Below are 26,087 nucleotides of genomic sequence, written 5' to 3'. Positions count from 1 at the left end.
GGCTAGTCTCATTCATCCTTCTGCATTTCACTGTTGCTCTGGCTGGTCCCCTTAGCCCTAGAAACTCACATTCTTCATTAACAAATGTCTTCCTAATATTGACAACCCCTCATAATAGAACATCAATGCATTCTGATACTAAAAACCTCCACCTCCAACAAGGTTAAGGATGAAGAGAGTATCAGAACATGAAAAGGACAGATAACAACACTGTGCTTTGAATTGGGAGAAAGAAATAAGCGTGAACAGAGAACTTGATCATGCAATATTGTTTGGTCATGTTGACCTTGAAATATCTGTGGTACTAATCCTATAGAAGCCTACAACCAGAATTAGAGTTAAGGGACTAGGTCTCAGAAGAGAGCTCAAAAGAACTATATTTAGATAATTTTGTTTCAAGATCCTCTACTGGTTGGTCTGGCTCCACAGCATTATATTGCTGTAGTCCTTGAGCATTTTTCTCTTAGTGAATTGATTCTAAGAGATTTGAAGATTTAACTAACATGTAAAGTATGGCCTGCAAGTTGATGGGCCAACAGTGACTTCTGGGTTGGCATTTGGGTGACCAAATGAATTTAGTACTCAGATTTTGAGTCAGCTGTTTCCATTTAAGTTGTGCCTATACATAACCCTCTTCAAGAAAACTAACTGCTCCCTCCCTAATAACCAGAGGATCACGAGTGAAACAGTTGACCTCTTTGAATCTCAGTTCCTTCGTTCTTATATCAGGGTTTAACATCTGTTTATGTCACAAGTGTATTATACTTTGGATGTAAATAATAGCTATCATTTTGGTCAGAATGTGCTGAAACTAATACACCCACACACTGCTGCTGCTTAGATAACAGTCTGGAAAATACACCAGAAACATGTAAACTCCTTTAACTCAACAATTTGGTTCCTGAACATTTATTCTCATGGAAAAATTAACTGTGGAAAAAGAAGTACATTAGAAATATCTAGATAACTAACAGTAATAGACCAGTAAAATGCAACATGTTGCCTTAGCCCAACAAAATTTTAATCAGACACTGTGGATTATATTCATGTGAAAAACTGTTAAGATAGAAATGGAAAAAAAATAAAACAATTGATATCTTCATATAATGGAATTACAAGTATTTTTTTCTTCTATCAACTTCTCTGAATTTTATTAATCTAGAAGAATAATTAAAATACTTTAAAATATATTTTTTTTATTTTTTTTTATTTTTTTTTTATTTTTGACAGGCAGAGTGGACAGTGAGGGAGAGAGAGAGACAGAGAGAAAGGTCTTCCTTTGCCGTTGGTTCACCCTCTAATGGCCGCCGCGGTAGCGCGCTGCGGCTGGCGCACCGCACTGTTCCGATGGCAGGAGCCAGGTGCTTATCCTGGTCTCCCATGGGGTGCAGAGCCCAAACACTTGGGCCATCCTCCACTGCACTCCCTGGCCACAGCAGAGAGCTGGCCTGGAAGAGGGGCAACCGGGACAGGATCGGTGCCCCGACCGGGACTAGAACCCGGTGTGCCGGCGCCGCAAGGCGGAGGATTAGCCTGTTGAGCCACGGCGCCGGCCACTTTAAAATATTTTAATTAAAAAATCACGGAGCCCCAAAGTAACTTTCTTCTTATTGTGTCTTGTGTTTGTATTTAGGGAAATTATCGTTTCATGAAACTCTTACTTACACGCAGAGCAAACTGGATGCAAAAGGATCTGGAAGAGATGACTCCTTTGCACTTGACCACCCGACACAAGAGTCCTAAGTGTTTGGCACTTCTGCTGAAGTTTATGGCTCCAGGAGAGGTGGATACCCAGGATAAAAACAAGGTAATGGTTTTTCAGACAAGTTTCAGACAAATAAGAGCAGAAAGCAAATACTTCCTTAATGATGTGAAACTAAAACCTCAAGGAAGAAGTCCTAAATCATCACCCAAATACAGAGTGGAACAATTCCAAGTCTCTGTATATCCCAAGAAAGTATTTTGCTTAAGTTCCATCATTTTACCTTCTATTAACTGTGTATGGTAAGTAGTATCATCTCTTTTTTACAAATGCGAAAACTGACGCTCAGGGAGACTAAAATTTAGCCCAAAATCCAAATGGCAGACCTAGAATTCAAACCTAGGGCTGTCAAACTCCAAAACCCAATATTTAGCGGATGATCATGGTAGTTAGATCTGATAGTCGCTGATGGTGGCTAGTGCCCAGAACAGTGTTGTAAGTGCATAAGTGATTCAGAAGCCTGGGGTTTGCTGTTAGACCTCTTGGATTTCAACCCAGAAGCCAGTGCTCACTTGTTCTTCATCTTTGGGCAAATTCCCTCTCTATGCCTCAATATTATCATACATGAGAAAAGGATATGGAATTATTGAAGATAAAATAAGACATATAAATTAGGTAGCACAATGCCCAATGTGTGGTATGCTCTCAATAAATGTTAGCTATAAAATAATTATCAGTTTTATTTCAGGACTAAAATTTTCTCTGGCATTTGTTGCTAGGATTTGTTATTTTCCCTTCTCTTGAATTTTAACATACTGTACACACTGGTCATTGTTTTTATCGATGCCTTAATCATTCTTTATAGGAAAAAATGTGGTATTTAGTTAGTAACAAGCAATATTTCTCTCCTTTTCACCAGGTACTTAGTCATAGAATCTTATTAAATCCTATTAAAACTCTTAGGATTACATCCACAAAACTTACTTGAGTAGTTCTTTCACTTTATAGTGTTCTTTGCTTATGGAGCTGTCTATATACTGATGGGGTTTGTAGACTCAAATGGCTTCTATAGCCTCGGCAGCTCATGACAAGAGCCTCGGGTGATCACTGACGTCATAAATAAGAGTGTCAATTGTTAAATCAACAACAGAGCCGGCGCCGCGGCTCACTAGGCTAATCCTCCGCCTTGCGGCGCCGGCACACCAGGTTCTAGTCCCGGTCGGGGCACCGATCCTGTCCCGGTTGCCCCTCTTCCAGGCCAGCTCTCTGCTGTGGCCAGGGAGTGCAGTGGAGGATGGCCCAAGTGCTTGGGCCCTGCACCCCATGGGAGATCAGGAGAAGCACCTGGCTCCTGCCTTGGGATCAGCGCAGTGCGCCGGCTACAGCACGCTACCGCGGCGGCCATTGGAGGGTGAACCAACGGTAAAAAGGAAGACCTTTCTCTCTGTCTCCCTCTACTGTCCACTCTGCCTGTCCAAAAAAAAAAAAAAAAATCAACAACAGGAGTCACTGTGCACTTGCTCCCCATGTAGGACTTCTGTCCTTAATTTGTTGTATTATGAAAATTAATGGTAAAACAAGTCTTCAAACAGTACTTTATACTTTGTGTGTCTGTGTGGGTGCAAACTGTTGAAATCTTTACATACTATAGAGTTGATCTTTTGTATATAAAGATAATTAAAAATGAATCTTAATGAAGATTGGGATGGGCGAGGTAGTAGGAGGTGGGATGGTTTGGGGGTGGGAGGGTGGTTATGGTGGGAAGAACTGCTATAATCCAAAAATTGTAGTGTGAAATTTGTATTTATTAAATAAAAGTTTTTATTAAAAAACAAACTATGTCTATCTATCTACATATATAGATAGATAGATTTTAGAACATATGTATCTTAGAACAGTGCCTTTTACACAGTAGCAGCTTGGGAAAAGCTCATTGTTGCTATTTTGCAGCAAACAGCTCTGCATTGGAGTGCCTACTACAATAACCCTGAGCATGTGAAGCTGCTCATCAAACATGATTCCAACATTGGAATTCCTGATGTTGAAGGCAAGATCCCACTTCACTGGGCAGCCAACCACAAAGATCCAAGTGCTGTCCACACTGTCAGATGCATTCTGGTGAGTAGAATAGTGCTGCCAGCCTTCAGTGGCCTTTATTAGAGAAATTTTTGTTATGAAATATCCATTATATACAGAAGCACATAAGTGACATACAAGCAAATTATGAAGCAAAACAATATAGCAAACATGTGAACCCATTCCACAAGAACTAGAACATTTTAATAACCACCATTTAAGATCACATAGAAATTTCATGTGTTCTAGTTTCTAAATGCATTTGTTCCCCAGACGCCATGCTCATTGCCTTCCCCTATTAACTACATTTCCAAATTTCTATATTTATTATTCCCTTACTTTGTTTTTGTGTTTTAGATATTCATTTATTTTATTGTTTTAATTTATAAAAAAGGATGGCTGGCACCGTGGCTCAGTAGGCTAATCCTCCGCCTGCGGTGCTGGCACTCCGGGTTCTAGTCCCGGTTGGGGCACCCAATTCTATCCCAGTAACTCCTCTTCCAGTCCAGCTCTCTGCTGTGGCCCTGAGGGGCAGTGGAGGATGGCCCAAGTGCTTGGGCCCTTAACCAGCACTGGAGACCAGGGGGAAGCACCTGGCTCTTGGCTTCGGATTGGTGCAGTGCGCCGGCCATAGTGGCCATTTGGGGGGTGAACCAACGGCAAAGGAAGACCTTTCTCTCTGTCTATTTCTCTCTCTCTCTCTCTAACTCTGCCTGTCCAAAAAAAAAAAAAAAAGGAACACATTTTACATATAAAGTTCTAAGAACATAATGATACTTTCCACCCTGTCTTCCCTCCCTCCCTCACTTTCAACCTCCTTCCATCTTTTCTTATTTTCCTTTTAATTTTTACAATGGCATACTTTGAATTTTCTTTATAATCACAAGCTCTAACCCTCTACTAAATAAAGAATTCAATAAGCAGTAAGTAGAAAAACCACTGTCCCTCAAGAATATAGACAAGGGCTATAAACAATAATCAAATCCGAAGTGTCAATTTTCGGGCCGGCACTGCAGCTCACTTGGCTAATCCTCCACCTGCAGTGCCAGCACCCCAGGTTCTAGTCTCAGTCGGGGCGCCAGATTTTGTCCCGGTTGCTCCTCTTCCAGTCCAGCTCTCTGCTGTGGCCCGGGAGGGCAGTGGGGGATGGCCCAAGTGCTTGGGCCCTGCACCCACATGGGAGTCCAGGAGGAAGCACCTGGCTCCTGGCTTTGGATCAGCGCAGTGTGCCGGCCACAGCGGCCATTTGGAGGGTGAACCAATGGAAAAGGAAGACCTTTCTCTCTGTCTCTCTCTCTCTCTCTCACTGTCTAACTCTGCCTGTCAAAAAAAAAATTGTAATGTATATGAGGAAAACTGACACTTTTTTTTTTTTTGACAGGCAGAGTTAGACAGTGAGAGAGAGAGAAACAGAGAGAAAGGTCTTCCTTTTTCTGTTGGTTCACCCCCTAAGTGGCCGCTATGGCTGGTGTGTTGTGGCCGGTGTGCTGCGCCGATCCGAAGCCAGGAGCCAGATGCTTCCTCCTGGTTTCCCATGTGGGTGTAGGGCCCAAGGACCTGGGCCATCCTCCACTGCATTCCCGGGCCACAGCAGAGAGCTGGAGTGGAAGAGGAGCAACCGGGCAGAATCTGGCACCCCGACCGGGACTAGAACCTGGGGTGCTGGCACCACAGGTGGATGATTAGCCAAGTGAGCTGCGGCGCCGGCCTACATTACAATTTTTGTACTCTGTATATTAATTACCACGAATCAGGAAAAACTTAGATACTTGCCTTCTGGGGACTGGCTTATTTCACTAAGTGTAATGGTCTCCAGTTGCATCCATTTTGTTGAAAAAGATAGGATTTCATTCTTTTTATGGCTGAGTAGTATTCCATCATGTATATATACAATAATTTTTTTATCTAGTCATTTGTTGATGGATATTTGGGTTGATTCCATATCTTAGCTATTGCTATAGCTGCTATAGACCTGAGATTTACAGATAACTCTTTCATGTGCTGATTTCATTTCATTTGGGTAAATTTCCTGAGAGTTGTATGGCTGGGGGATATGGTAGATCTATTTTTTAGATTTCTGAGAAATTTCCATACTGTCTTCCATAATGGTTGTATGAGTTTACATACCCACCAACAATGTATTGGGGGACCTTTTTCCACACATGTTCACCAGCGTTTGTTATTTTTTTATTTTTGGATGATAGCCATTCTTTTTTTTTTTTTTTTTTTTTTTTTTTGACAGGCAGAGTTAGACAGTGAAAGAGAAACAGAGAGAAAGGTCTTCCTTTTTCTGTTGGTTCACCCCCCAAATGGCCGCTACAGCCAGCGCGCTGCGCCGATCCAAAGCCAGGAGCCAGGTGCTTCCTCCTGGTCTCCCAGGTGGGTGCAGGGCCCAAGCACTTGGGCCATCCCCCACTGCACTCCCAGGCCACAGCAGAGAGCTGGACTGGAAGAGGAGCAACCAGGACAGAATCCGGCGCCCCAACCGGGACTAGAACCTGGGGTGCCAGTGCCACAGGCAGAGGATTAGCCAAGTGAGCTGCAGCGCCGGCTGGATGATAGCCATTCTAACTGGGATGAAGTGAAACCTGATTGTGGTTTTTATTTGCATTTCCCTGATGGCTAGTGATACTGAGCATCTTTTCATGTGTCTGTTGGCCATTTGTATTTCATCCTTTGAACAATGCCTATTCATTTCCTTAGCCCATTTCTTAACTGATTGCTTATTTTGTTGTTGCTGATTTTCTTGAGCTCATTATATGTTCTGGATATTAATCCTTTAACAGATGTATAGTTTAGAAATATTTTCTCCCATTCTATCCGTTGCTTCTTCTCTTTGTTGAATATTTCCTTTGCTGTGCATAAGCTTCTTAGCTTAACATAATCCCATTTGTCTAATTTTTCTTTTATTGTCTATGCTCTGGAGTCTTATTTGAGAAGTCTTTGCTTGTGCCAATGTCTTGCAGTGTTTCCCTTATGTTTTCCTCTAGTAATTTGATGGTTTCAGGTTTTAGATTTAGATCCCTGATTCATTGTGAGTAGATTTTTGTGTAGGGTGTAAGGTAGGAGTCTTGTTTCATACTTCTGCATGCAGAGATCCAATTTTCTCTACACCATTTGTTGAAGAGACTATCCTTTGTACATGGAATTATTTGTCACAGATTAGTTGGTTATAGATGCATAGATTAATTTCTGGGGTCTCTAGTCTGTTCCATTGGTCAATGTGTCTATTCTAGTGCCAATACTAGGCTGTTTTGATTGTAACTGTCCCGTAATGTATCTTGAAATTAACTATTGGGATGCCTCCAGCTTTTTTTATTATTTGGGATTGCTTTAGCTATTTAGGGTCTCTTTTGATTCCATAAGAATTTTAGGGTCATTTTTTTCTAGATCTGAGAAGAACGTCTTTGACATTTTGATTGGTATCACATAGCATCTGTAAATTGCTTTGGGTAATATGGACATTTTGATGATATTAATTCTTCCAAACAATGAACATGGAAGGTCTTTCAATTTTTTGTGTCTTCTATTTCTTTCCTTAAGGTTGTAATTTTCATTGTAGAGATCTTTCACATCCTTAATTAAATTTATCCCAAGTGATTTAAATTTTTTGTAGCTGTTGTGAATGGGACTGATCTTATAAGTTCTTTCTCAGCCATGGGCATTGTTTGTATGTACAAAGGCTATAGATTTTTGTGTGTTGATGTTTGTAGCCTGCAATTTTGCTGGACTCTGAGTCCCATTAGTCTCTTATTGAAGTTTTTTGGTTCCCTTATGTATAGGATTATATCAGCAGAGATAATTTGACTTCCTCCTTCCCCATTCGTATTCCTTTTATTTCTTTTTCATGTCTAAAGGCTGTAGATAAAACTTCCAGAAATATACTGAATAGTAACAATGAGGGTGGGCATCCTTGTCTGGTTCCAGATATTAGAGGAAACGCTTCCAGCGTTTCCTCATTCAATATGATGTGGACTGTGGGTTTGTCATAAATTGCTTTGATTGTGTTGTTCCTTCTGTACCCAATTTGCTTAAGGCTTTTATCATGAAAGGATTTTATATTTTATTAAATGCTTTCTCTACATTTCTTGAGATAATCATGTTTGGTTTTTGTTTTTTTTTTTTGTTTTTTTTTTTTTTTTTGACAGGCAGTTTAGACAGTAAGAAAGAAACAGAGAGAAAGGTCTTCCTTCCATTGGTTCACCCCCAAAATGGCCGCTATGGCCAACGTGCTGCGCCAATCTGAAGCCAGGAGCCAGGTGCTTCCTCCTGGTCTCCCATGCGGGTGCAGGGCCCAAGCACTTGGGCCATCCTCCACTGCCTTCCCGGGGCCACAGCAGAGAGAGATAATCATATGGTTTTTATTCTTCAGTTTGTTAATGTAATATATCACATTTATTGTCTTGCGTGTGTTGAAGCATCCCTGCACGCCAGTGATAAATCCCACTTGGTCTGGGTGAATGATCTTTCTGATGTGTTATTGGATTCAATTGGCTAGTATTTTGTTGAGGGTTTTTTCATCTATGTTCATCAGGGATATTATCTATAGTTCTCTTTTTCTGTTGTATCTTTTTCTGGTTTAGGAATTAAGATGATTCTGGCTTTATAGAAGGAGTTTGGAAGTATTCCATCCCTTTCAATTGTTTTGAATAGTTTGAGAATAATTGGAGTCAGTTCTTCTTTGAAAGTTTGATAGAATTAAGCAGTGAATCTATCCAGTCCTGGACGTTTTAGTCCTCATCATTTTATCTTCATGCTCCCTAACTTCTCTGTTATAGTCCCACCTCCTTGTCTCTTTCTTAAATTCTAGGTAATTACATCAGATCTATCTTCCAATTTGCCAGGTCTTTTTTTTTAAGATTTTATTTATTTATTTGAGAGGTAGGGTTACAGACAATGAGAGGGAAAGAGAGAAAGGTCTTCCATCCACTGGTTCACTCCCCAAATGGCCGCAACGGCAGGAGCTGCGCTGACCCAAAGCCAGGAGCCAGGAGCTTCTTCTGGTCTCCCACAGGGGTGCAGGGGCCCAAGGCCTTGGGCCATCCTCTACTGCTTTCCCAGGCCACAGTAGAGAGCTGAATTGGAAGAGGAGCAGCTGGGACTAGAACCAGCACCCACATGGGATGCCAGCACTGCAGGCAGAGGATTAACCTACTACACCACAGTGCCAGCCTCTGCTAGGTATTTTGAATCCAATCTGTTGTCTATCCTAATCACCAAGTCTTTAATCTTAGTGTTTCTATTTTTCACTTCTAAAAGTTTTTTTTTTTTTCCAATCTGACTGGTCTTTTTGATAATTTTTCTTCCTTGCTCATCTTTTATTTCATTTTTATTTTCCTACATGTTTCATAGAGAGTTACTTTATATTTTTTATGTGTTCCAATTTCTGAAGTTCATAGGAAACAATTCTCATTTATCTTTTCTTACTTCTTCACAAATTTGGCCTATTTTTTTTAATATACACATCTAACTTCTTAGAAGAATTAAGGGGCCTAAAATACCATTCTCATAGAATTCTACTTCTTTTTTGGAATGTTTATGGGTATCTGTCATACCCTTGTTTATAGAATAGTCTGACTCTATAGGCAACTGCTGGGTGGCCCTTCAGAGAGTTCTCCAATTTGGGCAAGAAGGCTTGGCTTTGGGTGTGACCTAGTCTGGTATGAACTTGACCTTAGGTGAGGTCACTCTTTAGCTGAAGTAGTTCCTGCAACTGACATTGGAATATCTTCTGCTGGTAGAAATAATTCCTTTAGTCTTGAAGAGAAACTAACAATGCATGATAATGCCTGCTACAAAGATCCAATAGAATAATGAATAAATGTCATGAACCATCATATTACAGAGAAGTAAGCTGAATCATCAATAAACATATGATTAAAAAAAACTCAAGCTCATTTATAAAAGAGCTACAATTTAAAACATTAGCAAAAGGTTTCTCATTCCCAAAGGGGAAAAGGTGTGGTAAGCTTGATACTACCAAGTGATAAATTTGTGCCAGCATATGGGGAGATAAAACTTTAACGCATTGTCATGGGTAAGGTAATTGGCATAGCCATTTGAGGAGCAATTTGACAATACCTAGGTTGAAGATGCAGATGTCCTTCAACCCAGCAATTCTCCTTTTGGTATCTAGCAGAGAAAAATCTTACACATGTATTACAAAGGACATGTAAAAGAAACACATTTATCACAGCATTATTTGCAATTGTGAAACCAAAAAAAAATTAGAAATAATCTAAATGTCCCTCCATAAGAGAATGGATTACTAAATTGTGGTTATTGCCATGGGACTCCATATCCCATTAAGTTGGCAGGTAGCAATGCCATCTTACTAGTTAAAGTGATCAGACATGGAAAGCCAAGACACTGTGGCAAAAAAAAAAAAAAAAAAAAAAAAAAAAAATGACCTAAATGAAAGATCTCTGTGAGATCCTGGTGGAAAGAAGGTGCCATCAAAGGAGGAGGTATCTTTCTCTGAAGGGAGGAGAGAACTTCCACTTTGCTTATGGCCTTGTCTAAATAAGGTCGGAGTTTGTGAACTCAAGAGGTTTCCATAGCCTCGGCAGCTCATGACAAGAGCCTCGGGTGATCACTGACATCATAAATAAGAGTGTCAATTGTTAAATCAACAACAGGAGTCACTGTGCACTTGCTCCCCATGTAGGACTTCTGTTCTTAATTTGTTGTACTATTAGAATTCACAGTAAAACTAGTCTTCAAACAGTACTTTATACTTTGTGTGTCTGTGTGGGTGCGAACTGTTGAAATCTTTACATACTATAGAGTTGATCTTTTGTATATAAAGATAATTAAAAATGAATCTTAATGAAGATTGGGATGGGTGAGGTAGTAGGAGGTGGGATGGTTTGGGGGTGGGAGGGTGGTTATGGTGGGAAGAACTGCTATAATTCAAAAGGTTTACTTTCAAAATTTATATGTATCAAATAAAAGTTTTCTCTTAAAATATATAAATAAATAAATAAATAAATTGTCATTTATTCATGCACTTCAACAAATGAATGAGAGCCAACATAGATACCCAAAAAGTATAAAGTTGAAAGAATTTGCCTAAGGATATACACATATATTGCCATAACATAAATATTGATAACACACATACAGAATCTATATATTTGTTTATTGATGCTTTTATATGTACAAAAGTACAAACCATACAGCTTTAGCTGAATCAAAAACAGATACAAAAGCACATTAGATAAAATGTTGACTTCTTTTTAAACTAGAGATAGGCAATGTGTGGTGGTTTCATGTTCTTTTCTGTACTTTTTATAGTTAAATATGAAAATAAATTTTTAAGAATGTAAACTTTATACTTTTTCTGCATTTATCATTTTACTTGTACTGACAGAGAATATAGAAGTTTTGTTTAGTTCAGTTAATACTTATGCCAAGTATAATTCATTGAGGATTCCATGTGTGTCTGAACTCTCTGGTTCCTTAAAAATAGGATGCAGCTCCAACAGAGTCTTTACTGAACTGGCAAGACTATGAGGGTCGGACACCTCTTCATTTCGCAGTTGCTGATGGAAATGTGACAGTGGTTGATGTCTTGACCTCATATGAAAGCTGCAATATAACATCTTATGATAACTTATTTAGAACCCCACTTCACTGGGCAGCTTTACTAGGTAAGTTAGATGTAAAGCAAAGGACCAACAGTAGGAGGAACTGTGAGTGTAGGAAAATTTCTGTGTCTTCTCTTCCCTAGTTGGTTCCCACCTCCTTTTTAATGATTTTAGTTTCTAATTGATATATTGAATTATTTTATAAAATAAACCTTCTATTTTATGCTTATATTTTAGTAGTAAGAATTACTTTCTGTTAAATATTGGTTTTAATTTCGACATCCTATCTTAATTGCTTTTACTATAAATGTGGTAAATAATCATGGATAGTAGGTAAAAGTAACATGATCCCATTTCTCATTCAGTGTCTTTACTTCTGAGGGGAAAGCTTTATTTTGTGTTTATGCTGATATTATATTTGATTTTCTGGGGGATCACTTTTGTACATCAAAGAGCATATTTATATTTATGTTATTTGTGTTTGTGTTGGATTTGGGGGGATATTCTAATAGTCATTGTTTTAGAGTAAATAGGCCTTTTTTTCTGCTATTTTGATCCTTATTAGTGTTTTAAGTTTTCTTATTAGTATGGGGGATTATTTTTCCTGTTTCCTTTGTTTTATGCCTTTTGATATATGTACTAGGTGACTAGGTGTGATAGTTTCACTTGGTTTTAATTGCCTAATGCTTTGGGAGGGTTTTTAGATTCTATTAGTCATTTCTTTTAAATTTATCAAGAACATTTTTAAGCCTGAGTCAGAGTCAAGAGCAAAACTACATGTATTGATTCCCACCTACTTAAGATAAGGAATTTAGCACACTTTCACATAATACTCTTTTAGTAACTGTTAATATAATCTGAGTTTCTAGTTATCATCTTGATCATTGTCTCTTTTGAAAGTGATTTTTGTTGCATTCACTTTTATAAATCAGATTTAAAATAATTATTTATACTCTATTTCAATAAACATATATATGGTTTATTCCTTTTCCTCTGGATTCTGGGCTTGCTTGTCAAATTTTTCTTCACATCACTAAATTTGGCTTTTTGTTCCATAAATTCTGCTTTATTTCAGCCACCTGTATATATATATATATATATATATATATATATATATATATATATTTTATTCCCTTCCCTCATCCATATTTCTTTTTATTCCATCTTGTTTTATTTTTGCCTCCTTCTGTTACCTTTTATTTCAGTCTGTTTTCTTCTTAGGATATTCTGTTTCTCTTTCATAGAAGCCGTCTCTTTTAGCACTTAGTCAACAATGCCAGTGACCTGAAATGTTCCTCTGGATCCTTCTGTAGCTCATTTTCAGAGGTATGCTCTGTATCTTTATCTTTGATGCTCTTTTGTTGTTGTTGTTGTTGTTGTTGCCTGTCCTGTAGTATGTTTTCAGAGAGCTTTTACTAAATTTTTCTCTTTATTCCTGAGATGTGTTTAGGTGAACTCTGTGAGATAGATTGCCTTTGATCCCATCTTATAGATAACTCCATCTTAGACCAAGTCTGTAGAACCAATAGATGAGTACAATTCCCAAGCAAAATCCTCTTTTCTGCCTGGCTTTCATGCAGCTGTGTCCTTGCTATGCTAATATCGACATCTCTATTGCCTGGTGCCCCAAATCACTGAAGCAGTAGTAGATGAAATTCATTTTTCCTACATATATGATGACCAAGTTTGCTCATTCTTGAACTTTTTTACCAGTTCTTCACTGGTGGAGACCACTTCTTCCAGAATGCTCTGCAGAGTGTTGTCCTTACTACTACCTTGTTACACCTTTTTTTTCCTGGGATTTGAGATCACTGCCTGGATGTTCAAAGACTGAAGGATGGATATTAGAGGGCAGAGGGGATGGTCAGGAGGCCTCAGAAATAAAAGAGATTGTGTTATCACTTGTCCACCTGAATACAGGAGAACAGCCTGCAATTCTGAGCGTTTTGGGCAGTGGACCCTTGAGAACAGGAACAGTGATGGCTAAGAGGGCCTGGCTCTGAGACACCTTCCCTTCATTGAGACAGGCAACTTTATAATGTGAACCCAAAGAATGCAGAGGTTATTATACCTCCTGTAGTTGTTTCTCAGTCTGGAAGTTATAATTAATGTCATTTCCTTCTTGACTGAAGCATGGAGTTGTTACTGTTGTAGGTTTTCACTTCTGTTATACCTTACGGTGTGCTAGTGAGAGGTTAGAAGGGGCTGCATTGGGAGCTGCTATTCAGAAACCATTTTGGATGCTTCATTATGTGTTAGTCTTCTTCTAAATACATTACAAATTGGTCAAAGTCCTTTGTAGATGGTAACTACTTTGTTGTGTCTGTTCTCAGGCCACGCACAGATTGTTCATCTCCTTTTAGAAAGAAATAAGTCTGGAACTATCCCATCAGACAGCCAAGGCGCAACACCCTTGCATTATGCAGCTCAGAGTAACTTTGCTGTAAGTAAAAGAGACAATGCTTTTTTTTTTTTAATGAAATTTTTAATTTTGTTACAATTGTAGATTTATATGCAGTTAGAAGAAATAAGATTCCTTTTCCCCTCACCCTGTTTACTCTGATGATAATATCTATTACAGTATCATAAATAAGAAATTAACATTAATGTAATCCACTAATCTTATTCAAATTTCACCAGTTTCACATACACTCTTCACATACACTCATTTGTCTGTATAACAATTATCTTTTTTTTTTTTTTTGGACAGGCAGAGTTAGGCAGTGAGAGAGAGAGAGATAGAGAAAGGTCTTCCTTCCGTTGGTTCACTCCCCAAATGTCTGCTATGGCATGCTGTGGCTGGCGCACTGCGCCAATCCAAAGCCAGGAGCCAGGTGCTTCTCCTGGTCTCCCATGTGGGTGCAGGGCCCAAGCACTTGGGCCATCCTCCACTGCACTCCCAGGCCACAGCAGAGAGCTGGACTGGAAGGGGAGCAACCGGGACAGAATCTGGCACCCAACAGGGACTAGAACCCAGGGTGCCGGTGCCACAGGCAGAGGATTAGCCAAGTGAGCCACGGCGCCAGCCACAATTATCTTTTAACAATTGTTCATGCTGTTAACTCTGACTTGATACAAGTGTCAGAATATTTAGGAAGTTGTATAGAGCTTTTATTTGAATTTTCAATTTGACATTTTATTTTATGCTAAGTATATATACTTCATCTTTTTGTTACTTTTATGACACTAAAGACATCTAGTGCTTAGCAATCTGTAGTTGTCCCAAAAGCAGTAAGACAAAGCTGCACTCCTGACTGTGCGTTTGCTATTTTATGATATTGCACAAATTTCTCAACCAGAATCTTAGTTTCTTCATATGGAAAATGTGGATAATTATATCTTTTCTTCCATGATTGTTGTAAAGCTTAGAGAAAATTTACAACAGCCTACTGTAATTCTTGGCATGCAGCAAGTATTCAAAATATACAATGGATTTTAATTATTACTAGCCCAATAATTAGCTATTATATATGTCTGAAAAAGAAAAAATATTAATTACTTCCAAAAATACTGAATACTATTAATAATTCTCCTCCTCACAGCCTTTAACAGTTTACAAACACTTTCTCATTTTTATTTACTCAACTCATCTAACAACACTGTAAATATCAGGGCTCCTTCAGCTACCTGATTCAGTGGTCACTGAGACCCAGAGACTCAGCCAAAGAGTTGCTCATTAAAGCAGTCACAGCTGATTTTGCTGCCTCCTACAAGTGTGGAAAACCTTGGTTTCATTACATTATAATGATGCTATCATCAACCAAGGATAATTCTGTCTTTCTGACCTCTCCAAATGCTCGACCAAATATTTAGACTGCTATTGTTCCCACATCATTCTTACTCTAGTATCCAGAACAAAGCTAGCCATAGTTCTGGGCATTCCTCGAAGTTTATTAAATCGATCATGTGAGTTTTATTTTTTTATTTTTTTATGTTATTTTTTTTTATTTTTTGACAGGCAGAGTGGACAGTGAGAGAGAGAGACAGAGAGAAAGGTCTTCCTTTTGCCGTTGGTTCACCCTCCAATGGCCACTGCGGCCAGCGCATCTCGCTGATCCGAAGCCAGGAGCCAGGTGCTTCTCCTGGTCTCCCATGCGGGTGCAGGGCCCAAGCACTTGGGCCATCCTCCACTGCACTCCCTGGACACAGCAGAGAGCTAGCCTGGAAGAGGGGCAACCGGGACAGAATCCGGTGCCCCGACCGGGACTAGAACCTGGTGTGCCGGCGCCACAAGGCGGAGGATTAGCCTAGTGAGCCGCGGCGCCGGCCAAGATCATGTGACTTTTAACAAGCAGTTTGTCTTCTATTATTTCCCAACTTCTCAGAAACATACAAAATAGTTTTTTGAGAAGGAGCTCCTTCTTATTACAAATAGATAAAAATATTCATTTGGCCCAGTCCAGTCAATCTATAGAAATTAGAAATCAGTATATAATTTAACACAAGCCTATGGGATAGATCATGTTATCACATTTACATATTTAAAAGCCAGCATTCCCAGAGAGGAGATTGACTTATCTATGACCTTAAACCTGAGTCTTAGACTCCAAATTGAACAAATATACAGATACCAATGATTAAATAACTACGTTAATGGGAGTAAGAAAGAGTGGGAGAATATTTTGAATATTATCTAAAGAAATATTTCCTATGGATAATCTGCCAATTATAGAGTTGATTTTGATAGTTATGCAAATTTTCTAAGCTTTGTTTTTAAGACTCTTGAACTCCTTGGCCTCTATAAGGTCTCACTATAATCTTTCTTTGAAAAACAACAAGAAAAAATTAATCTTCCCTGGAGGCATGCTTGAACATATATGGGTCTCTGCATGTAAAGTGTCCAAAAAAACACTTTTAAAAATTTTATTTATTTGACAGAGTTAGAGAGAAAAGGAGAGATATAAAGGTCTTCCATCTTCTAGTTCAGTCCCCAAATGCCCACAACCACCAGAGCTGGCCCAGACTAAATCCAGGAGCCAAGGACTTCATCTGTGTCCCATTTGGGTACAGGGGCCCGAGGACTCAGGCAGTCTTCTGCTGCTTTCCCAGGTTCATTAGCAGGGAGCTTGATCAGAAGTGGAGTAGCTGGAACTTAAACCACCACCCATCTGGGATGCTGGCATTGCAGGTAGCAGGTTAACTCATTACGCCACAACACCAACCCCAAGAAAACATATTTTATTGTTGGTCTTTACATTGAATACTTTTGAATCCTTTGTCACTTTATTTAACAATGACCTGTAAAGTTTTCAAGCTTAATTGAAGATGATCATTTGCAGTTTTAAGGATGTTGAATGATGTTTTCGCAGTGCTACAGAGACTAAAACTAATATAGAAGGACAGAGAATTGTTATTGTCAGTGGAAATTGTAGCTATTTATAAAAATATAATTTCATTTGTTTGAAAAAAAAAGAAAAATGCCTTGCTTCTTAGTGAAAGTCACATATAATAGTGGCGTTGTTAGCTCAGAAGATGTTACCCTGTTATCTCAATTTTTTAAAAAAAGTTTTTTTACAGGAAACAGTTAAAGTGTTTTTAAAACATCCTTCAGTGAAAGATGATTCAGACCTTGAAGGAAGAACATCTTTTATGTGGGCAGCTGGGAAAGGCAGTGATGATGTCCTTAGGACCATGCTGAGTTTAAAATCTGACATTGATATTAACATGGCAGACAAATATGGAGGCACAGGTAAGAAGTGGTGGACAGTTTCAGTTTATTTTCATTCAGGTTGTAAGTCTAGATGTTGCTATAAAACTTATAAAGTATTAAACTGAACTTTTTGTTCTTACTCTAATATTGTTTTAGTTTGATCTTCACTTTTTAAGTTTGGGTTTGCCAGGCTATCACTCCAAAGGCTTTATTTCTTCCAAGCATTATAGCTACAATTAGCCTTTGTTTCTATTGAGTAAAAAGTAGTATTTGGTTTAATACCCTGGTTTCTCCTTAGATATGATTATAGGAACTCTTTTGATCATGTATCTTTATATAAAGACAGATTTATGCCTTTACATACTTTAAAATTATGCTGATATAGTAGTTATTAATTATATTTTCAAAAATTTAGAATTATATTAGAAAGAACACATCCATCTAAGTGTGTTCTCTTTCACTGTGCTCTTTTCTCAAATTTGACTAACACTACTGCATCTTAAACCTCCCATTTTAGAGGTAACTTGCCATGACTATAGAGGTTTTAAAGCTTCAAGTCAGCCTTGCATCCAGGTCCTTTACGAGATGCTTCTTTTAATGACTTTTTATAATAAGAGACCCCTCTAACTATATATTAGTTAATAAAAGAGATGCAAGTTATTTTTAGCAACTTAGAGGTCTCTTCTTTGTGCAGTGTATCCTAACTGCAAATCAGAAAGAAAAAAAATCACACTCCAGTGAAATAATAGAACAGGCTTCTCAGTGTTCTTGTTTTTATTATTTACAGAAACATACTAAAGCCATTTGTCCCTACATATTGTCATAGACATGATCTCTCTTGCTGCTAAAACTATTGATGCAGCTCTAGAGGGAGATAAGGTGGAGGACCGCTGCACTTCTGTCTTCCTTCTAATACCAACACCACAACACCCTTAAAAACTTTTCAGAACAGGATATAGGTAGTACCTGTTTTATAATAAAGGCTCTAGCATTCAAAAGTATTTCTTTATCAGAGCTTCACAGTTTCCTACAGGAAATACTGTAGACACATTGATCAGAACAGTTCATGTTTTCTCCAGTTTCAATTAGTATATAGTCTTCTACTTTTTCGCTTTGTCTTTTGTTCAACTTTTTCATGTCTTTTAATAAGATATGGGCAAAGGTTGTTGCATCCTCTTGACCAGAAGTGCTTTTTGGATGTGCACAATGGTTATAGTTTCGACATAAATTTCTCACAGCTTCATTAGTTCCTTGGGTTATTTTTCTTTGGGGATTTTATTATATGTCAGAAATCCCTTCTTGTCATTTCTGTTCTGTGAATATGAGCTCCTTTCCTTCATTCTTCTACAGGGTTGTTTTTTCCTTTCCATCTTCCTATTAAGAAGAGACTTTTACCAATAGCAAAGTATGGACATTATTTGGAATCTTAATTCAAACAAACTATTAAAGCCATTAGAGAAGTGTCAACATTATCTGGATATTTGATTATATTATAGAATTGATGTTAAGACTTTTAGATATGATAATGACATTGTGGTTATACCAGTGATTAAGCTCTTGTCTCTTATTTTCAAGCTTATGCTTTAATCCTTTCTTTGCTATGCTAGGCCTAGAGCTGGGCAAATCAGTTTACTTTTCCATTAAGTACCCTCTTGAAGCCTGCCAGTAGGCGGCAGTAGAGGAAGACTGGAAGATGGGGTTATATCTTCCTGTATGCTTCCTGTTCTTTTTGTTCCCTGCTCTGATCAGCACCACCTTGGTAATGCTTCTTCAACACAACAGTGACAGTTTGACTCAGTGGCAGTGTAACTTCCTCAGAGACACTAGCACCAACCAACAGAGCCCCTCCTCAGAGATCTGAGTTTCACTCTGCAAAGCTCCTTTTCTAAGATTTTGGATTTTAATGACTCCATGCTCTTCTTTTTGTTCTCCAAATTGAAGATTTGCAGCTATTTCCTGCATTTGCTTCCTCTGTGATACCTTAGTGTTCTCTTTTTGTTTTTTCATTTCTTGACCTATATAGTTAACAGTTCTTTAAGTTGAATTTTCTCTGTTAAATATCCAATGTAGTTTCTTTCTTCTGACTGAAACCTGATTGACACAGTGATGTGTTTAGAAAAAAAAAAAAATCTTTTGTCTTTTAGAGGTACTAAAAGATTTACAGATTTACTAAAATATTCTTCAAAACAGTCAGAAGTGGGAGAGTCTAGGTTTTAACTGCAGCATCAGTTCCTCCGCCAGGCTTTCCCTTACTACCAATTAAAAGTGGTCTCTGAATTGCTCTGCATATCGAAATACATTTATTACATTACTTAAACCATTCATCACTATCTAATACCTTAGTGATGGGGGGTGTTTTTTGTTTACTTTCTTTTACTGTGTTTTTGTTTTGCTTCTCCTGCTAGAAAATAGCCTTATCTGTTTGGTTCCCAGCATTGTAATAGTACCCAGCCTCCAAAGCATGCATTTTACAGACGTCAGAGGTCCTCTCTATAGATTATCCTTGAAAGGGGCCCTATTCTAGGCTTTACAGAGTCATAATACTTAGAAGGAACTGATCTAGGCCTCTACACTGTAATCATGGCTAATTCAAACCTAAAGAGGAATGGCATAAGCCAAGTAGAGTAGTAGGCTGTCATCTGTGTAATGTGAAATTCATATAGTCAAAATTACTCTTTAAAACCCCTTAGGAAAGCACCATTACATCTCTCCGTTTTTTTTCTCCAACGTTAAAACAAAGTGGTGTGTCTAAAATTGCACCTATGTAAGTAACTGGCTTGCATTTGGAGACATATATGAAAAATGCAACAAGGTATCCATGCTTTTCAGTACTATGTGGGCACACAGACCAACTGAAGGAACAGCAGATTGACAGGACACTTCCAGTCACATGACCCCTGAAGCAAGGGTCAGTGAACAAAATTGCCTGCATCATTTATATCATTTCAGTTGGATATTTTATTGTTCTCTTGCTCTCCTTAAAGAGAGAATTACAATAAACTGAACAGTAACAGAAAAGATTACAATTTCAGACCAACAGGATGGAAAGGAAGAAAACAGAAGAGAGAGGCAGAAGGGGTCAAGTGTGAATAATACAAAGGAGTAGAAAGGAAGGTAGACTCTCTCAAAGTGAAAAATAACTGAAGAATCCTGAAGATTTAGATTGTATTTAGTCCAAATGATGGGGAAATCACAATAGGAAAAGATCCATAGTTGGAATAATAAGAAAGTAAAGTTATTATTAAAGAGTTTGTCATATTCTCTTGCTTTTTAGCTTTACATGCAGCTGCCCTTTCTGGTCACGTCAGCACTGTGAAATTATTATTGGAAAATAATGCTCAAGTAGATGCTACTGATGTCATGAAACATACTCCACTTTTCCGAGCCTGTGAGATGGGACACAAAGATGTGATTCAGACACTTATCAAAGGTTAGTTCATTGAGGACTCTCTAAAGGTAGGAATACTTGCATGCTTAGTCTGAAATAAAGCTTTACATAACAACAGCCATGTGGGTAGAAAGATGAAGGGAAGAGCATCCAGCCTGGCCCCAGGAACTGCAGTTCTATTTCTAGATCCAACCATTGGCAGTTGTTTGATTTTGGAAAAATCACTTCACCTACCCAGTTCTGTTTCATTTTATGTCAAAAGGGGAGTGATTCTTGTGCTAACCAGCTAACAGGCTTATTGTAAAAATCTGAAGTAAACACTGTGGAAGCAGGAAACATTTAGATAAAATAAAGCAGTTAAGGGACAGTTACTATTTTTAATTTCTTTTGTTAAGTACTGTATTAAACATTTCATTATAATTTTGCTTTTCTAGGTGGAGCAAGGGTAGATCTAGTTGACCAAGATGGGCATTCACTTCTACATTGGGCAGCACTAGGAGGAAATGCTGATGTTTGCCAGATACTGATAGAAAATAAGATCAATCCCAATGTGCAAGATTATGCGGGAAGAACCCCTTTGCAGTGTGCTGCATATGGAGGATATATCAACTGCATGGCAGTGCTCATGGAAAATAATGCAGACCCTAACATTCAAGACAAAGAGGTAGACATTCCGGATCTTTTCTGCATCGTTTGCTCCAAGATTGTTAGAGTATTTCTTTTTCTTTTTTTTAAGAAAGCTTTTATTTAATGAATACAAATTTCATAAGTACAGCTTTAGGAATATAATGGTTCTTCCCCCCCATACCTACTCTCCTACCACCACTCCCGTCCCACCTTCTACTCCCTCTCCCATCCCATTCTTTATTAAGATTCATTTTAATTAACTTTATATACAGAAGACCAGCTCTATACTAAGTAAAGATTTCAACAATTTGCACCCACTCACACACACACACACACAGTATAAAGTACTATTTGAGAACAAGTTTTGCAGTTAATTCTGATAACACAATTCATTAAGGACAGAGGTCCTACATGGGGAGTAAGTGCACAGTGACTCCTGTTGTTGATTTAACAATTAACACTCTTATTTATGACATCAATGATCACCTGAGGCTCTTGACATGAGCTACCAAGGCTATGGAATCCTTTTTGAGTTCACAAACTCCATCAGTATTTAGACAGAGCCTTAAGCAAAGTGGAAGTTCTCTCCTTCAGAGAAAAGTACATTCTTCTTTGATGGCCCCTTCTTTCCACTGGGTCTCACAGAGATCCTTCATGTAGAACGTTTTTTGCCACAATGTCTTGGCTTTCCACGCCTGAAATGCTCTCTTGGGCTTTTCAGCCAGATAGAAATGCCTTAAGGGTGATTCTGAGGTCAGAGTGCTGTTTAGGACATTTGTCATTCAATGAGTCTGCTGTGTGGACTGCTTCCCATGTTGGAACATTCTCTCCTTTTTAATTCTATCTATTGTTATTACCAGACACTTGGTCTTATTTATGTAATCCTTTTGACACTTAATCCTATCTATATGATCAGTTACATACTTAATATGATCACTTCAACACGTAAGATGGCATTAGTACTACCCAGTTAATAGGATCTGGAGTCCCATGGCAAGATTTTGGCTTTACCTTTAGGGGTAAATTCGTGGGAATGTGTGCCAAACTGTACAGCTCATTCCTCTCTTATTCCCACACTTATTTTTTACTGGGATCTATTTTCAATTGGCTTTATACACTTAAGATTAATTTCTATGTTAAGTAAAGAGTTTACTAATGGTACTAAGTGTAAAAAATAAAAATAATAAAAAGTAATAATAAACTGTTCCTCAACAGTCAAGACAAGGGCTGTTCAAGTCATTGCTTCTCATATTGTCAATTTCACTTCTACAGGTTTCCTTTTAGGTGATCTGTTATCATAGATCAGGGAGAATACAGGGTATTTGTCCCTTTGGGACTGGCTTATTTCACTAAGTATGATGTTTTCCAGTTTTATCCATTTTGTTGCAATTTTTTTTTCTGCTGAGTAGTATTCCATACAGTACATATCCCATAATTTCTTTATCCAGGCTTCTGTTGATAGGCATTTAGGTTGATTCCATGTCTTAGCTGTTGTGAATTGAGATGCAATAAACATGGATGTGCAGATAACTTTTATTTGCTGATTTCATTTCCCTTGGGTAAATTCTGAGGATTGGGATAGCGAGGTCATATGGTAGGACAATATTAAGATTTCCGGGGTATCTCTATACTGTATTCCATAGTGGTTTTACCAGTTTGCATTCCTACCAACAGTGGATTAGGGTACGTTTTTCCCCACATCCTCACCAGCGTTTGTTTTTGTTGATTTCTGTATGAAAGCCATTCTAACTGGGGTGAGGTGAAACTTCACTGTGGTTTTGATTTGCATTTCCCTGACAGCTAGTTATCCTGATCATCTTTTCATGTCTCTATTGGCCATTTAGATTTCCTCTTTTGAGAAATGTCTGTTTAATGTAGGGTTTCCCCAATGCTCTCTAGTAATTTGATGATATTGGGTCATAGATTTAGGTCTTTAATTCATTTTGAATGGATTTTTGTGTAAGGTGTAAGGTAAGGGTCCTGCTTCATACTTCTGCATGTGGAAATCCAGTTTTCCCAGCACCATTTATGAAGTCACTGTCGTTGCTCCAGGGAATAGTTTTAGCTCCTTGGTCTAATATAAGTTGGTTGTAGATGCTTGGATTGATTTCTGATGTTTCTATTCTGTCCCATTGGTCTATCCATCTATTTTTGTACCAGTTCCAGGCTGTTTTAATTATACATGTCTTGTAGTATGTCTTAAAATCTGGTATTATGATAGCTCTGGTTTTGTTTTTTGTATAAGATTGCTTTAGCTATTTGGGTCACCTGTGCCTCCATATGAATTTCAGCATCATTTTTTCTAGATCTGAGAATGTCTTTGGTATTTTGATTGGTATTGCATTGAATCTATAAATTGATTTTGGAAGAATGGACATTTTGGTGATATTGATTCTTCCAATGCATGAACGTGGAAGATTTTTCCATTTTTTTATGTCTTTTTCTATTTCTTTCTTTAAAGTTTTATAATTCTCATTGTAGAGATCTTTGACATCCTTCATTAAATTTATTCCAAGATATTTGATTTTTTTTGTAGCTATTGTGAATGGGATTGATCTTAGAAGTTCTTTCTCAAAGGGGCCATCAAAGAAGGAGGTGCCTCTCTCTAAAGGGAAGAGAGAACTTCCACTTTGATTATGGCCTTGTCTAAATAAGGTCAGAGTTTGTGGACTCCAGAGGCTTCCATAGTCTCGGCAGCTCATGACAAGAGCCTCGGGTGATCACTGACGTCATAAATAAGACTGTCAATTGTTAAATCAACAACAGGAGTCACTGTGCACTTGCTCCCCATGTAGAACCTCTGTCCTTAATTTGTTGTACTATTAGAATTAACAGTAAAACTAGTCTTCAAACAGTACTTTATACTTTGTGTGTCTGTGTGGGTGCAAAAACTGTTGAAATCTTTATTTAGTATAGAATTTAACTTCTGTATATAATTAAAAATAAATCTTAATGAAGAATGGGATGGGCGAGGTAGTAGGAGGTGGGATGGTTTGGGGGGGAGGGCAGGTATGGGGGAAGAACTGCTATAATTTGAAAGTTGTACTTATGAAATTTATATCTATCAAATAAATAAAAGTCTTTTTAAAAAAAGTTCTTTCTCAGCCATGACATTGTCTGTATATACAAAGGCTGTTGCTTTTTGCGTGTTGATTTTATATCCTGCTATTTTACCAAGCTCTTCTATGAGTTCCAGTAGTCTCTTAGTGTAGTCTTTGGGTCCCCTATATATAGCATCATATCATCTGCAAATAGGGATAGTTTGACTTCATCTTTACCAGTTTGAATCCCTTTGATTTCTTTTTCTTGCCTGATGGCTCTGGCTAAAACTTCCAGAACTATATTGAATAGCAATGGTGAGTGTGGGCATCTTTGTCTGGTTCCGGATCTCCGTGGGAATGCTTCCAACTTTTCCTCATTCAATAGGATGCTGGCCATGGGTTTTTCATAAATTGCCTTGACTGTGTTGAGGAATGTTCCTTCTATACCCAATTTGCTTAGAGTTTTCATCACAAAAGGGTGTAGTATTTTGACAAATGCTTTATCTGCATCTATTGATAGAATCTTATGGTTTTTGTCCTTCAGTTTGTTAATGTGATGCATCACATTGATTGATTTGTGAATGTGGAACCATCCCTGCATTCCAGGGATAAAACCCACTTATTCTGGGTGAATGATCTTCCTGATGTGTTGTTTGATTTGATGGGTCAGAATTTTGTTGAGGATTTTTACATCTGTGTTCATCAGGGAAATTGGTCTGTAGTTCTCTTTCTCTGTTGCATCTTTTCCGGATTTAAGAATTAAGGTGATGAGAGTATTTCCTTTGTGTAGTAAACTTAAGTAACACCACAATTTACCAAATGAACTGATTACCCATAAATCCATCTGTTAATTATGATTTTTATTTGTACATGTTCTTTTCCAGTCCTTTTCTATATCTCTATATAATTAGCAGTCATAAAATAGATTGGGAACAATTTTATCACTTTTGTAAAAGATATGTTATGATATATGTATGTATTTGAATATAAACATAATTTTACAAACCATAATTTGTTTGCTTAAAATTATCACCATATTCTCCATTGATATATCTTTTTCATAATCAGTAATGTGTAATATTCTGAGTTCTAAGAACTTTTTATGTTTAATAGCTCATTGAGTCCTCAAATCATCAACCATAAAATTACTATTATTATTACCATTCTATAGATAAGGACATTGAAGCTCATGTGGTTTGACACTGCATGAGTAGTCCTGAACAGTTTTAAATTATAATACCTAATGTCAAAATAATCATCTTTCTGAATTTAACCTTTTTTCTTTTTTTTAAGATTTTTATTTATTTACTTGACAGGTAGAGTTATAGACAGTGAGAGAGACAGAGAGAAAGGTCTTCCTTCTGTTGGTTCACTCCCCAAATGGCCGCCACGGCCAGTGCTGCGCTGATCTGAAGCCAGGAGCCAGGTGCTTCTTCCTGGTCTCCCATGTGAGTGCAGGGGCCCAAGTACTTGGGCCATCCTCCACTGCCTTCCCAGGCCACAGCAGAGAGCTAGACTAGAAGAAGAGCAACCGGGACTAGAACCACTGCCCTTATGGGATGCTGGCGCCACAGGTGGAGGATTAATGTAGTGTGCCACAGTGCCAGCCCAACCTTTTTTTTTTTAACCCTCCAAATAATTTCCTCTAAATAAGATTATTGAAGCAAAGCAGCAAATGGCATATGAATATGTTTAGGATGCAATATGAGACTACCAAACTGATTTTTAAATGATAATAAGGGACTAGTGTTATGGCATGGTGAGTAAAGCTGCTGCCTGCGGTGCCAGCATCCTATATGGGCTTCAACTGGACTCTTGGATGCTCCTCTTCCAATCCAGCTCTCTGCTATTGCCTGGGAAAGCAGTAGAAGATGGCCCAAGTCTTTGGACCCCTGCACCTGTGTGGGAGACCTGGAAGAAGCTCCAGGGCCCTGGCTTCTGATCAGCCCTGCTCTGGCCTTTGCAGCCATTTGGGGAGTGAACCAGTGGATGGAAGACCTCTCTCTCTCTCTCT

At 38.2% G+C, this 26,087-nt stretch overlaps 1 protein-coding gene across 5 annotated transcripts in view; it reads left to right on the top strand.

Annotated features, from left to right (window-relative positions):
• Positions 1-26,087, top strand: part of INVS (inversin) — a 192,328-nt gene that overhangs the window by 111,996 nt on the left and 54,245 nt on the right. For 2 of the 5 annotated variants that reach the window (XM_062207871.1, XM_062207872.1), the window contains 7 exons: positions 1,634-1,807; positions 3,653-3,820; positions 11,250-11,430; positions 13,701-13,810; positions 16,885-17,056; positions 20,292-20,447; positions 20,840-21,069. In XM_062207871.1, the coding sequence (XP_062063855.1) occupies positions 1,634-1,807; positions 3,653-3,820; positions 11,250-11,430; positions 13,701-13,810; positions 16,885-17,056; positions 20,292-20,447; positions 20,840-21,069 (1,191 nt within the window). Of the gene's footprint in view, positions 1-1,633; positions 1,808-3,652; positions 3,821-11,249; positions 11,431-12,610; positions 12,694-13,700; positions 13,811-16,884; positions 17,057-20,291; positions 20,448-20,839; positions 21,070-26,087 lie in introns of those variants that run through there. The other 3 variants (XM_062207873.1, XM_062207875.1, XM_062207876.1) reach the window with 3 other exon arrangements.

Source organism: Lepus europaeus, chromosome 12 (assembly GCF_033115175.1).
Source record: "Lepus europaeus isolate LE1 chromosome 12, mLepTim1.pri, whole genome shotgun sequence".
Taxonomy (NCBI): Eukaryota; Metazoa; Chordata; class Mammalia; order Lagomorpha; family Leporidae; genus Lepus; species Lepus europaeus.
Note: the sequence above shows the minus strand (reverse complement) of the source record. Positions and strands in the feature narration are given on the sequence as shown.